The following is a 16,785-nucleotide window of genomic DNA, read 5'->3' on the forward strand; positions in this document are numbered from 1 at the left end:
CCTTTGTGAAGAGAATTGCATTTATTTTAATTCATTCTTTACTTCCCTAAAGACAGAAGGAACTTACGTTCGGATGACAACCATGTAGCTATAGGCAATGGTCCCAACTCCCACAAGGAAATAGGAAAGAGGCATCCTGAACTTCAGCCATCCAATTGTTCTCTGGTTGTTGTAATAGCCGTAAAAGAGCACAGAATACTGTGCAAGGCCCTGAAAAGTACATGGCAGGTAACAGCTTAACTAGCCTGTTATATACATACATACACACACCACGTCATGAAACTTCACCAAAAGCAGTGAATACCAAAGAGACATTCATTTTTATGTCTTCATGACATCCTCAGACATCATTATGGTAAACCTGGCAGCTAGGGCCTGACTATTCTGTGTGAATTCAGAACAGCTCTATTTTGGAGCCTTTAAAGAAATCTTTTTCAGATCCTCATGTTGATTGCCAGGTCCATCACCTGTCAGGTATTTTATAGGTTGAACGCTTCATCTACAACATAGCAGCTGAAAGCTTTTTCATCCAAGTGGTTTTTTGGTTGGTTCTATGTGTGTTTTAACAGAAAGTGGCTTTTCAACAAAACAGAAAGTTTGGTTACTTATATTCCATGTTCTTAAAATTTCCTCCAGTCCAGTTTGGTATAAAATTCTTCACTTCTGTCCTAAAGTACTGGGTAGTGTTGCTGTGTGCTGGTTAACAGTTGATAAATTTCATTCAGCAGATAGCTAGGTTTCATTGGATACTGAAATGATTCTTGTATCTACAGTTTATAAAACAAATTATTAGGTTGGTATTGAGAAATTTGCATTTCTTTAAAAAAATCATATGAATGAAGTTTCTATTGGCTTGAATTGTTGTTTTTTCAAAACAATTTAATAGCCAATTGCTGGAGTCTGAAAGTAATCAAGGTAGTCGGCTTAGCCTGATCAAAGACCATTTTGGTTCGAATAAGAACTTACCCCTGTAGGAGAGCAGTGTATTTAAACCACTTTGATGAACAGCATAGCACATGCAGAGCAGCAGCGAAGCTCCAAATGGGCCCAATTAACTCAAATCAAACACTAGAGTTCAGCATGCCAAAGTGTAATTTATCAATATACTGCTGATGAATCTGAGATGTGCTGATTATGAACTGACAGTGCTAATGAGAAGTTCTTTCGTCCTCCTAAATTAAAAGGTCCATTTACTTTCCTTCTGTTTAGCTGCTGGTATTTCCTAAAATTAATCCATTCATAGATTATAATGTCTATAGATGAACATCCTTCTGTTTTGTGTAATCACAAACTATGCATTTGATTTATTGGAGCTTTTAAAATGTCTGAAATGAGTCACACACAGTCTTCAGAACCTCATTTGCAATTCTTGTGAACGTGAAAATGAAATATTAATATATGGTAACTAAAGGTAATATTCACAGATTTCTTGGTTTTGTAATCGACCTATCCCCTTATTTGTATTGGTATCAGAACAGCTGTAGAGATATGCATGCAGGAGAGACAATATTAGGCATCTGATTCTAGGCTAAAGGGAATATTATTATTTATTTGTAGAGCACCAAAAGTGAGAAGAAAAGGAGTACTTGTGGCACCTTAGAGACTAACAAATTTATTTGAGCATAAGCTTTCGTGAGCTACAGCTCAGAAAGCTTATGCTCAAATAAATTTGTTAGTGTCTAAGGTGCCACTAGTACTCCTTTTCTTTTTGCAAATACAGACTAACATGGCTGCTACTCTGAAAAGTGAGAAGGTTTGTCTTTAGTTACTATACTTCTAATAAGAAATGGTGTAATTTCATGTAAGAATTTATGCTGGGCTTGGGTTGTCTAATCTGTAGTTGTACACAGCCTCATACATTTCTGGATGGCTGTTTAGATCACACTACATATTAAAATAGCTTTAAAGTCACCATGCTCTGCTAAGTCAGTGTTGTCGTAGGTGTTTTAAAGCTTTTAGCTGAGCCCTACACTGTGAATAATTGAGAATGTTGTTTCCTGGGCTTTGCCCACTGTATTTAACTGTGAAGCCTGATATATTTTTAGCTGTGAAGCAATAGCCATAAATATAGGGTCTCCCTCTACACCCTTCCCACAGCCTAACACAAGACAGATAAGCATATTCTCTTTAGTTGCATGCATGATTATAATGAGCCTTGAGATTCTGATTGCTGTGGAGTAGGGTCTGATCTGTAGATTATATACAAATATAAAACATTCAATTCAAGATTAAAATACAAAAGGCAACAGCAATTTAGCAATTTCTGCAGGATGAAAATAGCCACATTCCCATGGGTGAGCGGGACAGGCACAATTTCCTTCTAGACATGTTTTGCTAGACATTTTAGAGCCCTTTTTATTATTTTTGAAAAATATTATTGGGAAATTACTCAGAATACAAAAAAAAATGTTTGCTTAAATGTACACATTAGTTTATCATTTTATTTTGGATCTGAAAAAATTATTTTTGCCTCTAAAATTATCTCAGCTATATAGTCCCCACTCCCATCCTTGTCTGGATAAAGGTTTCATTGTCCCTTGGGAATGTTCTTTGGCCTGATATTTAATTTGTCAAAGTTCTGTCTTCCCCACTACTTCTTGGGGTCCAGGTCTTTCACTATCTCTTTCTTTGCTTTTATAGCCAACTGTTTTTCTCTACCTCCCATTTGCTTCTTGTGCTACCTGGTACTCTGCAGTTATCAAGCCTTCATTCTATTTGCTAATCTTTCTCTTTCAGAGAGGCCAGATTCCGTTTCTTTCTCAATTACTGGGAGCTTCCCTTCTCCTGCTGCCATCTCTTTTCTCTCAAGTGTTCTCTCTTTCACCTTCTCCATACAATTGTATAAACATCTCTTCCCCTTCTTCTAGGATCTACTATTCTTACAAGGGCTTCCACGTTGCTATAAGGCACACTTTTCTCCTCCAAGGTCCCTCTCTTCTGCAATACTTCTTTCTTTAAATAGGCCTCACCACTTGACTTCACTGCTGTGTCTCCTGCTACTACCGTTCAACTATTGTCTCTCCTGATCATCCAAATACAATGGAGTTCAACTCTGTTAGTTACTGACATACATCAGTGATTGCAGAATGTTATTCAGTTGCTTCTTGTCATGGGCCAGGAGCTCACCCAAAAAAGAATATTGACCTCCTTTCATGGATCTAGAGAAGGGTCATCACTTTGGGACTAAAGGAAATCAGCTCATCTGGCCAGTTACCGCTTTACATCAGGCAATGTGGAGAGAGCTAAATGTATTACTTTGAACACTTTATTAAACTAAAATTTTAAAAATTCACTGGGTTTCAGTGAGTCAGCCTGGAAGTATTGCATTAAAAGTCAGGAAGTCAGCATACAGATCAATGCATCCAGTCTGGTATTCTGTCTGTTTGCTGAGAGTTTAAAAACCCAACACTTCCTCCACAGGTGGCTTGCTACCAGGCTGAAACTGTCCAAAGAAGTAAACGAAAGGCCCAGAGTTCATTCCAGGCCAGTGGTGCAGCCCATCAGGATAATCTGATTGCGGGCCGCAAGACATTTTGCTGACATTGACCGTCCACAGGCACAGCCCCCCGCAGCTCCCATTGGCCAGGATGGTGAACCGTGGCCACTGGGAGGTGTGGGGGGTTGTGCCTGCAGATGGCCAATGTCGGCAAAATGTCTCATGGCCTGCAATCTGATTACCCTGATGGACTGCATGCAGCCAGCAGGCCACAGGTTGCCCACCACTGTTCCAGGCACTGTACCAGAGGAATAAGCCATGAGCCAGAGGTAAGGCTGGGATTGAAGTGGCACAAGGCAGGGGCCCTCTCTAGGCAGCCAGCACATGCTTGAAAGTGGGCAATGCTTGATGGGAGGAATGGCCAAGGGCTGAGCTAATTCAGTGAATCCCTACCACAGCCTCTGTCTGCATGGCTCCTAGGATGCTCCAGAATTTACAGCTGCCCCCAGCTGGCAGAACTCCCTAGGGTGAGGGATGGAACACTGCCCACAGCCCTCATCACCCTTCCTGGCATCAGCAGTCCAAACCAAGGAGACTTTAACTCCTTCTTCCTCTGAGTAATTTTTAAAACTTTTCCTAGTGCTTATGAGTATGAAGAGAATGAACTGTTCTACTGAGTTTGCCATGTCTGGCTGTAAATTGTCCAAAGAAACAGAGTCCCAGTTTCACTTCCCACATAATCTATCATACCTACCTTTGCTGAAATCCATAACAAGTGTTTAAAGTTAAGCATGTTCATAAAGATTTTAAGGATTGAGGCCTAAATGTAGAAGGGAGATTGTACAGAAGCTTCAGTCAAAGTCACCATTATCTGAATGCTGTTCCCATTAATCTGTAGAACGCCTATAACTGGATTATTCCACCTTTTTTGTTTGTACAAAATCCCTTACAATGACCTCTGCAGCTGCCTGACAGACAATGCGGAGACTTTCATTGCCTTACAACCATTTCTGGACTCGTAATATGGAATTTATCCTCCATACAGTCATCTTAAATTTATTTCATGTTTACAAAAGTTTCCCCTGTGTGAAAGGTGGTGAAAATATTGTTTCAATAAATAAAAGTATTGTACGGTATTTAGAAGTCTACCTTCAGACTTTCAGTTGAGGAGGTTCATCTCTTAAGGATATGATGAGCTTCAAAGAAACAATAAGGGATTCAGCCATCCATCCCAGTATAGCTAAAATATTTGCATATTTAAAAACCAGAATTTTGGGAATGTCCCTAATCTAAATGCATATAATCACAGAGGGTCAAATTCATCCAGAGTCCAACTCTACTGAAGGAAATGGAATTACCAGAGACTAAATCAGTCTAGACTCTTATTCCCAAATTCCTCTCCTTTTTTATTCCTAAAGACACAGTAATGGACATGGAATATTCATACGTTCTGTTTTTAGATCAAGAAACATCTATACTCAGGATTAATGAAAAGAGGATTTGAATTGATTTCTATCCATTTGAATGATCTCCTGACAGTTCATATTAAACTACTGAAATTGAACAGTGAAGCACTGAGCACTGAAATCAAAGCCTTTTAGAGCCAAAAGAGTCATGATAATATGCAGTATTGCAATAATGCACACTTACACTAAAGTCCCACAAAGTTGCAAAATTCATAGCAGTTCTTTCTTCACCTCTCGGGACAGTTTTTCTAGGTAACGTGCCATATGGTTTCCCCATCAGTACCTGTAGCAAAATATGATGAATGTAGATAACGGCTCAAAACACAACACCAACAACCAGAAGTATAAAATACAGATGCAACCAACTTCACTGGAGATTTTACTTTGCGTTCTCCTTAACTGCCTACTGATAGCAATCCACCTCTCCAAATCTTCTGCCTTCATGCCTTTTATCATGATTGACGCTATTACTGAAGTATTCCATGCCAATTTTTTATTAAATGGTAGTCTACTAAAAACCAATGGAATGTTAAGCTGTACCTCTAATATTCAGCAGCGATAAAGAGGTTAAAAATATTCATCAGATCAGTGAGTTCTTTCAGTGATGCAAATTCATTTTCTTGTGCTATTGCTTTTGTTGCTTTTGTTAATAGAAAATATATTGGGTCATTACATGCATATAGTTTTCAGATGATGACAGCTAGGATTCTGAAAGTATCGGAGCCTCTGGTGAGATGTTTGCACAACCACTGAAAGTACTAGGCCAGATTCTGCTCTCACTTGGGTCTTGATATTGTTGCACTGCAGTCACTGGCAGTTTTTCTCTTGACTTCAATGGGAACAGCACCAGGCTCTTAAGGTGGTGTAGATCCAAAGTAACTCAATTGGCTTCAATTACTCTACCCTAATGAAAGCAGAATTTGGTCCATCCATTAGAAAACATTTGGAAAATGTCATCTCCTAAATAAATTTTGTGGGCTTGATGTTATCTGCTGCACTCACTTACATGTACACACTGGAAGTAAGTATAATCAAGAGGATATTCTCTATGGCAGAAATTTAGGGGCCAGCCCAAGACCTATGTACCACTTAAATTCCATTTAAGTCCTATTTTGAGCCCTGCTTAAGTCGTATACTTGTCCTTTGCATGGGATAATTTCAATTTGGGTTGAATTCCACCTTACGGATGAGATTCTGTGCTGCATGTCTAAGGATATGTCTATACTTGGAGCTAGAGGTACAATTTCCAGCTTGAGGAGACATGTACCACAGGCTAGCTCTAAGCAAGCTAGCACTCTAAAAAAAGAGTCTAGCCATGGCAGCCTGAGTAGGGGGAGAGCCTAGCTGCCCTGAGTACAATCCCATTCAAGATCCTAGGTACATATGTGGGCTGGCTAGCTGTGCCTGCTCCTTGCGCTGCTGTGGCTCCGTCTTATTTTTAGCTCTTCATCACAGCTGGCATGGGGTATGTCTCTTCATAATAATACCTCCAGCTCAAAGTGCAGACATACTATTAGAAGTGCAGCACAGAACTCACAGTCCAGGGGATGGGGGCTAAGGTAGCTTTAAACCACCTTTGTGCTCCCCACCCTTCTCCACTGCCAATCCTGTGCTGCTCCAGGTATAGAGTGGCGATGCCCCTGATGTAATTTAGACAGACTTCTTGGACTGCCCTAAGAGTCGCAGCACTGCCTGGAATATCCCCAGCACGGGGAGATGCAGCCCTGCTCCACACACTTGTCTCATGCTCAGCCCTTCTCTGCCATGTCCCCCTCCCCTCCATGCCAGGGAGTGTTAAGTTCTTGGGAGGCAGCCTTATAGCTGTCTTCTGCAATGCCTGTGTCAGGAATTTGCCCCTGGGCAGAACCGGGCATTTAGGTCTGTTTTACACCATTCTGTCTCTTTTCATGGCCTAAAGGAGCTGGAGCATTGGTAGGGATCTTGCCCTAAGTGTTCTAGTAACAAAGGTAAAAGTTTTAAGCAACATTTCTCAGTGACATTTTATTCTCCTATAGAAATAAGAAATGCAATTTAAAAAAATCCCAAATCACCCATTCTTACCTCAGGCACCATTACAAGGCCAAATGTCAATCCAAAGAGAATCATATTTATTCCATACATCCAGCGCAAGAATATAAAATAAGAAGCTACTGAAGAGCCGAAATGACCTATGAAAACATTTGCAGTGATGAAAAGACAGATCAGTCAATCTTCTTGTCTTCTTACTTTGAGACAAGATTACTTGAGCAGTTTCACGAGTGGTTAAGACACAAAAATATCAGATTTTTCTTTATTCTATATTAATACCTATTTTATCATTTCCGTAATTTTTCAAGATTACAGACTAGCATTCACTTCATTGACATGATTTAAAAAACAGAAGCCAAGACACCATTTACCAAAGGTTATACATTTATATTGAAGGAATATAAATAACATGACACCAACACAATGGAATAGAACTTCAGGATGATCTCCTAGGGCCAGATTTTCAAAGGTATTTGGTTGCCTAAGGATGCAGATAGGTGCCTAGTGGGATTTTCAAAAGTGCCTAAACAGATGAGACACCTAACTCCACTAAAAATATCTTTGAAATCCTGGTCTCTAGAGCTTATCAGTGCCTTTCTACATATGCTTTGTTTCTGGCCTACTAGCCAGGGAAAAAATAAAATATTGCTGGAAAGACAACTTCCTGAATTTAAAAACACACACACACTATTCTACAGCAGTGGTCCAAAACACTAGAATTTGCAATGGTGATACTACTGTTCCTGTTATTGTATAGAATACAGTGGTATTTTTATGACGGGTGTCAGTCACAACACCAGATGCAGAATACCTTGAGAACCAGGAGGATACAGTTACTCAATACAAAAGATTCTTCACAACAGGCTGATTAGTCTATGCATCACGAATATAAAAGTTTTAGCAATGACAACAAGAGACGGTTTAAGATTCAGGTTTAGGGAAACAAGTATATACGGTGTGAAGATTATTATTGTAAATAGGAAAGATTTAGGTAGGAAAGAACAGGGGAGGTAGCTTGATCATGGGGTCAGAGTATTTAATTGAGAGCTATGAGCTGTTCAGTTCTGCCACTGACCAGCTGTGTGACTTTGTTCATATATTTTGCCTCTTTCCCCGCACACCCTTTGTCTGCCTTGTCCATTTTGACTGTAAGCATTTTGGGACAAGAATTGTCTCTCTCTCTGTTTGCACCACGCCTAGCACAATTGAGCCCTGGTTTCAGTTGAGGCCTCTAGGTACTACTATTATATTAATAATAATAATAATAATAAAATAATAGCAGTTTAGGCCCTGATTCTGCAATACTTATGTGAAGAAACCTTCCACTGAAATCAAGAATCAAACGCTTTATGATTAAACGAAGACTTTTATCCCCACGTGGCTCTGGAGCTGGAGCTGCCGTAACCGAAAACATTGGTCACATGATCTTTTTATTTACTGCTAAAGTGGCTCCTGTTGGTCTGGGACATGTGAGCATTTATTGTAATTGATGATTTCATAAACTGTTTTTTACTATGTCACCTATTTTCTCTGGTAATGACCTTCTTGATGCTAAATCAGTTAAGATTAGCATTGTACCCCAGTTAATTCTATCATTTATTGATCTGTAGTTATTCATTAAAACTGTCACTAGATCGGATTGAACTGGGGAGGGGAGAATCATCCCAGGCCCTTGTTGCAGAGGACTGAAATACCTAGTCCTGTTTATGTTGACTTTGAGCTTTTATGTTAGTATTTGCAATTGGCACCCGCTTGTCCAGCGCATTGAACTTTTCAGCTCCTATGAAAGGCAGCCTTTATACGCTCTAATGTTAGTTTCCCATACAGTGCCCCTAGTAGCCCCATTTAAGTAGAAAATTGTAACAAGACAAAGGCATAGGTTTTGCCTCTGACCTGTTCTTTACCCTTTGTGCCACAAAACAGCCAGAAATCTACCTTAACTGGCCTCCCTCAATATAGGAGAATCCTCAGCTTGTAGGCCATCCTGTCCTATATCCCAGCACACAGGTGCCTAGCTAGGGTGACGAGAGAAAGTGTGAAAACTCAGGATGGGGTGGGGGGTAATAGGCACCTATAAAAGACAAAGCCCCAAATATCGGGACTGTCCCTATAAAATTGGGACATCTGGTCACCCTGTGCATAGCTGCAGAAAAGAGAATCAGTGCTAGGAACCACTAGGTGTGGTTGATTCCTGGCCAATATAAAGGACCTTAAGTTGCACATCATCTGATTCCCAGATGTTGTAATGGACCTAAATGCGCACTGGGACTGGACAAGCACCCAGTGGCCCCAGGATGGGTAGATGGGGATAAAGGTGTCTTAAAAGTAACTTCATGTCCACCCATCCCCTGAGCTATGCTAGATGGGGGGCAGCAAGGTCTGAAGTTCTAACTCAGGCATTTCATCACTGCATTATATGGTTTGCTTTGCTGATTTTCTAGGTTTAAAATATAGATGTCTTTGTTTGGTAAGGGTTAGGTAGTCACACATGCTGTCCATGCAAACCTGTACAGTAAAAACACATTAATTTGCAGTATAATGACCATTCTAGTTAATGTTGCAAAATAGTTTTCTTTTGGGCTGATACATGTCATGCTTGGTCTCTATCCAAACTTGATTTTTATTTTTATTACTTTTTACAAAGATAAAGTTCACAATCCTACTTATTGAGGGCCATTATAAAGGTAACATTTATACTGTGATATTCTGAGTGTCCAGGCATCTTTCAGCAAAGGAAAAGAAAAAGGAGCTTATTTCATTACAGGAGAGAAAAAAACTGTACATAGACACAGTATCAGTTAATTATCCTGGTCTATTTTTACATACTTGTCCTACTAATGTAACTTGAAACAGACGTGGGTTTTAATGGCAAAACAATTCAGTCCAGGTCCATTTATTTACCAAAAATAACTGAAGGATCACTCACATGGGTTCTCAGAATGAATTCTATTCTGTTACCAGCCCACCAAAAGAACCACCTGTCTCCTGCTGCTCAATTTGATTTAACTACATTTATTAAACTGCTTCTTCTGCGTGCTAAATTAAACCTCAGTGATTGCATAGCCTGCTTTGTTCTCTGCTGATTGTGATGCCATGTGTTTCAAGTTATTATGAGGTGAATTACTCTTTCTTTTTGGCCTAGTGCCGCCTTGTCCAGGATTGCTTTGCAACACAAAATACAAATCAGCTAAAACTCACAGTTGACAATTTTCCTGGTCATGGCCACCTTGACACTGTCTATTGCATGCTCCAAAGCTACCTTCGGTAAAGCTATCTTGTGCTATAATTAGGGCTGAACAGTGGCTAGGCTCTCACTCAAGTCCTTGTGATGTTAAGCCAAGTTTGCTTCATAGGGGATTTGTTGGTAATTAGCTCATTACTGGAAGGCCTTTCTCCCTGTGAAATATAAAGCTTACTTTATGATAAGACCATTCTCAAATTTTGCCACAACTCTCATCACAAGTATTTTGCACTTTTATATATGCACAGTGATATTCATGATCATATTCTCTTTTCATCTTTATTTTACATGTTGTGATTTGAGAACACTTAAATAGCATATTATAGACAAACAACAAATCTAGCCTATAAGCTGTATCCCAAGAGCACTTTTCCCAAGTTAATTTCAATACTGGGTAATGAAAAAGGTTTAAACTTATCCGTGGCATCTATACTGGGCGTTATCATCTGTACGGTAACTAAGACTTTAAAGGATATTTCTGATGAATAGCTATTAATGCCTTATCAAGCTAAATAAATTTTCACAAAAGAAGACTGTATACAATGTAGGCATTTTACAATGATTTTTAAAGTATTTTTAGATATACCTGTCTGTGTTTCAGAATCTCGGTTTAGTGAATGGGGCTAGTGACCCAGCACATGGTTCTCAGAAGAATCCATGCCCAGAGTAGGTCACAATGAATAAAAATGCAACTCCCATTTGAAAGTAATGGACATTTCACAGTTGATGTAAAATTAAAGTACAAATAAAACTGTAACATAATTTTAGTATTATCTTTGAAAAGTCATGGAAGATGGGTGAGCTTCCAGAGGACTGGAAAAGGGCAAATACAGTGCCAATCAATAAAAAGGGGAAGAAGGATAACCTGGAGAATTACAGACCAATCATCTTAATTTCGGTAGGGGGAAAGATAATGGAGCAAATAATCAAGCAATCAATTGGCAAACACCTAGGAGATAATAAGGTGATAAGTAACAGTCAGCATGGATTTGTCAAGAACAAATCATGTCAAACCAACCTAATAGCTTTCTTTGACAGGGTAAACAAGCCTTGTGGGTAGGGGGAGAAGGTATATCTTGACTTTAGTAAAGCTTTTGACACTGTCTCACATGACCTTCTCATAAGCAAAGTAGGGAAATACAACCTAGATGGAAATTATATCAGGTGGGTGTATAACTGGTTGGAAAACCATTCCAGAGAGTAGTTATCAGTGGTTCACAGTCAAGCTAACCAAGTGGGGTCCCGCAGGGATCAGTTCTGGGTCCAATTCTGTTCAATAATTTCATCAATGATTTAGAGAATGGCATAGAGAGAACATTTATAAAGTTTGAGGATAATACCAAGCTTGGAGGGGTTTCAAGTGCTTTGCAGGAGAGGATTAAAATTCAAAATGATCTGGACAAACTGGAGAAATGGTCTGAAGTAAACAGGATGAAATTCAATAAGGACAAATGCAAAGCACTCCACTTAGGAAGGAACAATCTGTTGCACACATACAAAATGGGAAATGACTGCCTAGGAAGGAGTACTACAGAAAAGGATTTGGGGATCACAAGCTAAATATGAGTCAAAAGTGTAACACTTTAGCAAAAAAGGGCAAACATCGTTCTGGGATGTATTAGCAGGAGTGGTGTAAGCAAGACACCAGAAGTAATTCTTCTACTCTACTCCGTGCTGATTGGGCCTCAACTGGAGTATTGTGTCCAGTTCTGGGTGCCACATTTCAGAAAAGATGTGGACAAATTGGCGAAAGTTCAGAGAAGAGCAACAAAAATGATTAAAGGTCTAGAAAACATTACCAGTTTAGGCTGGAGAAGAGAAGACTGAGAGGGGACATAACAGTTTTCAAGTACATAAAAGGTTGTCACAAGGGGGATGGAGAAAAATTGTTCTTGGTAACCTCTGAGGATAGGACAAAAAGCAATGGACTTAAATTGCAGCAAGGACGGTTTAGGTTGGACATCAGGAAAAACTTCCTAACTGTCAGGTTGGTTAAGCACTGGAATAAATTGCCTAGGGATGTTGCGGAGATTCCATCATGGGAGATTGTTAACAGCAGGTTAGACTAACACCTGTCAGGGATGGTCTAAATAATACTTTAGTCCTGCCTTGATTGTGGCATGACCAAGTGTCTGGTTTTAAACCAGAACACCCAGTAGAAGAGGGATCCTGGCGGCTCCAGTCAGCACTGCTGACTGGGCTGTTGACCATCCAGTTGGCAGCACTGTGCAGTGGGGCTGGCAGGTTGCCTGCTAGCCTCTGTGCTACGTGGCTCACAGGAAGCAGCTGACATGTCCCCCCTCCAGCTCCTATGTCTACGGGCAGGCAGGGGGCTCTGCACACTGCCCCCACCCCAAGTGCTGCCCCCACAGCTCCCATTGGCCAGGAACCGTGGCCAATGGGAGCTGCAGAGGCAGCACCTGCAGCTGGGGCAGCGCGCAGAGCAGCTGGATGTGTCTCAGTGAAGTAGCCAGATGGGGGACATGCTGCTGCTTCCAGGAGCTGCTTAACGTAAGTGCCACCCGGAACCTGCACCCCGACCCCCTCCTGAGCCCCAACCCCTGTACCAGCCCCAGCCCTGATCCCCCTCCCACCCTCCAAACCCCTCAGTCCAAGCCTGGAGCATCCTCCTACACCCCGACCCCCTTATCCCCAGCCCCACCCCAGAGTCTGCACCCTCAGCCAAAGCCCTCACACCACCCTGCACCCCAACCCTGTGCCCCAGCCCAGAGCCCCCCCTGCACCCTGAACCCCTCATTTCTCACCCCAGCCCAGAACCTGCACCCCAGCCCAGAGCCCGTACCTCCTCTCATATCCCAACCCCTGCCTCAGCTCAGAGCCCCCTCCCATACTCTGAACCCCTCGGCTCCACCCCCCAGCCTGGAGCCCCCTCCTGTATTCTAGACCCCTCATCCCTGGCCCCACCCCAAAGCCCCCACCTTCACCCTCACCTCCTTTTCCATCCCAGCCCACTGCCTCAGCCTGGAGCCCCCTCCTGCACACTGAACTTCTCATTTCTGGCCCCACCCCGGAGCCCGCACCCCCCCAGCCGGTGTCCTCACCCCCTCCTGTACCCCAGCCCCCTGAGCCAGTCCAGTGAAGATAAGTGAGTGAATGAGGGTGAGGAGAGTGAGTGACAGACAGAGGAGGGGATGGAGTGAGCAGGGGCGGGTCTTCGGAGAAGGGGCAGGGGGCAGGGCAAGGGTGTTCAGTTTTGTGCGAGTAGAAAGTCGTCAACCCTACTTGAGTGCAGGGGACTAGACTAGAAGATCTCTTAAGGTCCCTTCCAGACCTATAATTCTGTTAGTTAGATAAGCAGCTCTTTCTCTTACCATATCGAAAGAACTTCTTAACAATTTTGAAACCTTCTCTTTTCCAGTGGGATTTGAATTCTCTATCTGATTCTGCACTACCAAATCATCAACATGACAATTTTATATATGATCTCTGCAACTAGATGTAGTGGTGACAATACTGTTTATGGTACATTGGAGTTGTCCTTGAAAATAAGAGAAGGGCTATGCAGTCAAAATGACAGAAGTGATAGTCTGGGTATTGGCTACCTGAAAAATAACCTGTTTCCACAAACACCAGCACAGCAGTTTAGATCAGCTGATGTTCTTGAGGGAACAAGTTATGTGAATTTAGTGGTACTAAAAAGTGCCAGATTGAGAGCCATGAACACAGAATTCTGTTTTTCACCCAGACAACAGATGGGACAAACATACCAAAGGGCCTTACCCCTGACTGCAGAGACCCTTTTTTAAGGATCAGAGGAGTGTTTAGTCTTCAGGTCCAATCAGTACATTGCCTTTTGGCTTGCTCGGTGTGCTCCTTAGTCCCATTTCAAAGAGGACTAGGTCAAAGCATGTTAACAAACTGTTAATACACATCAGCAGGGTTCATGTGGATTGTGCCCACAAGGGCCGGGAGGGGGAGAGATACCAGCGGAAGGAGGACACTCAGGCCTAAGAATAGTAAACTATGCTTTATTGAAGGAAGGAAGGAAAAACTTACGCTCCAATCTGCGAGAGGAGCCCCTAGGACGCTTTGGATGTTAGTCTGGGGCAGGCTAGTGTGAGATAGATTCACGCTCCAGCTTGCTGCAAGCTACATGTTTGTGTAGACAAGCTTTGACTATGAAGATTGTTTCATGAAGCATAATCTCTTGTTCAGACTGTGGCTGTGCCCTCTGCCATTACAGCTAGGAGGGGTGTCAGTGCTCTAGAATAATGATGAAGAGGCCATTTTGGGTTCACTGGAAATTAAGAAGGCGGGTCCATCTTCTCTTCTGAGGAATAAAACATTTGGAAAGCTATTTTTAAAAGCAGTGAGAATGTTCTTGGAATCAGGGGAGCCTCTGGGAGTACACCTGCTGCTAAATGCTAATTTTATTGTTTCTCCATAATACTTACTTTCAATTTCTTTGATTTTCATTTCCCATGGTATGCAGGCTGTTTTAAAATTCTCAAAATCTCGTTGAAATTTCATCCATTTCTGTAAAGGTTCACAAAGAAAAAGAGGCCACATTCTCAGTGTTCTCATATACATTCTCAGTCACTCCTCGGAGATCCAGCATGGAACTGAATGAATCATTTGGTATCAAAGACTTAATTTGCTGTATTTTGCCTTTTTCTTTTTCTTCCTGTTTGTGGAATGTCTGAACAGATTGTGATTTTTCTTGACTATTATTTGACTTGAGAACTGTTTCTGATCATTTAATGTATTTTATTCCAAATCTGAAATTCAAACTGTATTGCTTAGTTGTGGTTAGTCTAAATAGTGGTGGTGTCTCTGTCCCTCAATTGGATAAGAGCAACTATGCTAATCCAGCTTTCCAGGCATATTTCAGAATATGAAAGTTGAAAATTTGTGGGGTATTTTTGCAAACATTAATGCTAGTAAAATGTGGTTCCACAAATGTCTATAGAAAATGAAGCCAAATTAGAACTGAACATGGTTGAAGCAAAACTTGTTTAAAAATTTGAATGAATATTTGCAGAGATTGTTTCAGTATTCTCTCAGCTCTGAGGCAAAGGGACAATCTATCCAAGCACTGTATAAGGGAAAAAGGAACTGCAATCTAATATATAAAGTGCAGGTTTGCCGTATGCCAGTTTTTCTGCTACAATGTGGAGAGTGGAACACTTGAATCTTCTCAAGGAGTATGATTGTCATTGGCTTTCTTTATACTGGGCCTAACCCAAAACCAAATTTTAATCTCCAGAGGATGGAACTCTTGGTGGAACAAATTAGAAGGCTCTTGAAGATAGACCCCAATCAGCAGGTATGGGTTTGGTTAATGACCTCTGCTTTGGGATCATTTGGGGCAAAAGTGGTTAAAAATGCAAGTGTAGAATGGGATGGTATTTATGAGGATGTGGTGAATGATAGTCTACAACAGTCTATTGTTTTGCATTGTATGAAATTGATGAAATAAAATCCTTACCTTTGTCATCATCACTTTGTATGCATAAAACTTTTTCCCTTTTCCTTTTCCAAGTGCACCTTCAAATTTTTCCACAAAAAGCTGGGCTTCCCTGAGAAATAAGAACAAAGAGACATGCATGTGATGATATAGTAACACAGGAATTCCTGCCACTTCAGGCTGGAAAAACATGTCCTATTACTCCACATTGGATGTTCATATATCCCTGTTCTCTTATTGATGCTCTTATCGTTTGTATTTCCCAGAAATTTTATCATCGTTAGTGCAACCAGAAGAAAACAACTTGAGTCATCTAGTCTGAGCCATCTGCATTTTCCAGAAGTGATGTCTACTTAATTCCTGCTAACGTTATCTAGCCTGTTCTTGAATACCTGAAGTCATGGTGTCTTGTTTTGTAATCTAGCCTATTCCCCAGTAGTACTTCCTCTTAAGAATTATTTCCTTTTGTTCAAGCCATTGGTCGTAATCCATTCATCCACTGGAACGAAATGAATTATTCTTCTCCTTCATTTTAACTGTTACCTTGAAGATATTTACAGACTGTAATCATGGTTCCCTTGTGTCTGCTCTCTTCTGGGCTATATATATTTCACTCCCCTCAGTGCCTCCACATAGGTCTTGTCCATTGTACAGTCTGTGAATCATTTTCTCATAATTGTGGCTTCAATTGGCTCCAGAAGATTAGAGTTTTGATTGACAAAATTATTAAAGTATTCCCTTGAGACAGATAGGACATAAGAGTGAAAGGAAAAAAAGAGTGAGAGTTCCTTTAAAATGTTTTTAAGATTTTGTGTAACATCAGCCCTTTTAAATGATGATCAGATGAGACCAGTCATTTACTAGAGTCCTCTTCACCCCCCTTGTATTCTCTTTTGTGAGCACAAATTTTAAGACACCAGTGTATGTAGTTTTTTTGAGGAGAGGTGGCTGCTTTAGCTGCTGAATGACCATATCTAAAGTACTATATCAAAGAAACAAGACTTCTTGAAATCCAGTGTTTGCACAGTGATATCAAAAACATATTGGTTGTCACCAGATGGCACTAATCCAGAGCACCTTACACATTTTGATTAATTGCCTGTTTAGGCATTTGGAGACTCTTGGGCAGTTGGAGAATTGCTAACTATTAGTTGTGATGCAGTTCTTTTCTGGAAGATGTGCAAAT

General features: G+C 41.0%; 1 protein-coding gene across 1 annotated transcript in view; it reads right to left on the bottom strand.

Annotated features, from left to right (window-relative positions):
* Positions 1 to 16,785, bottom strand: part of TMC1 (transmembrane channel like 1) — a 90,228-nt gene that overhangs the window by 34,468 nt on the left and 38,975 nt on the right. The window contains exons 5-9 of the mRNA XM_073346113.1: positions 15,621 to 15,711; positions 14,587 to 14,668; positions 6,964 to 7,070; positions 5,087 to 5,185; positions 68 to 210 (exon numbers count right to left, since the gene is read on the bottom strand). Of these exons, the coding sequence (XP_073202214.1) occupies positions 68 to 210; positions 5,087 to 5,185; positions 6,964 to 7,070; positions 14,587 to 14,668; positions 15,621 to 15,711 (522 nt within the window). The remainder of the gene's footprint in view (positions 1 to 67; positions 211 to 5,086; positions 5,186 to 6,963; positions 7,071 to 14,586; positions 14,669 to 15,620; positions 15,712 to 16,785) is intronic.

The sequence above is a fragment of the Lepidochelys kempii genome, chromosome 5 (genome assembly GCF_965140265.1).
Source record: "Lepidochelys kempii isolate rLepKem1 chromosome 5, rLepKem1.hap2, whole genome shotgun sequence".
Lineage (NCBI taxonomy): Eukaryota > Metazoa > Chordata > Testudines > Cheloniidae > Lepidochelys > Lepidochelys kempii.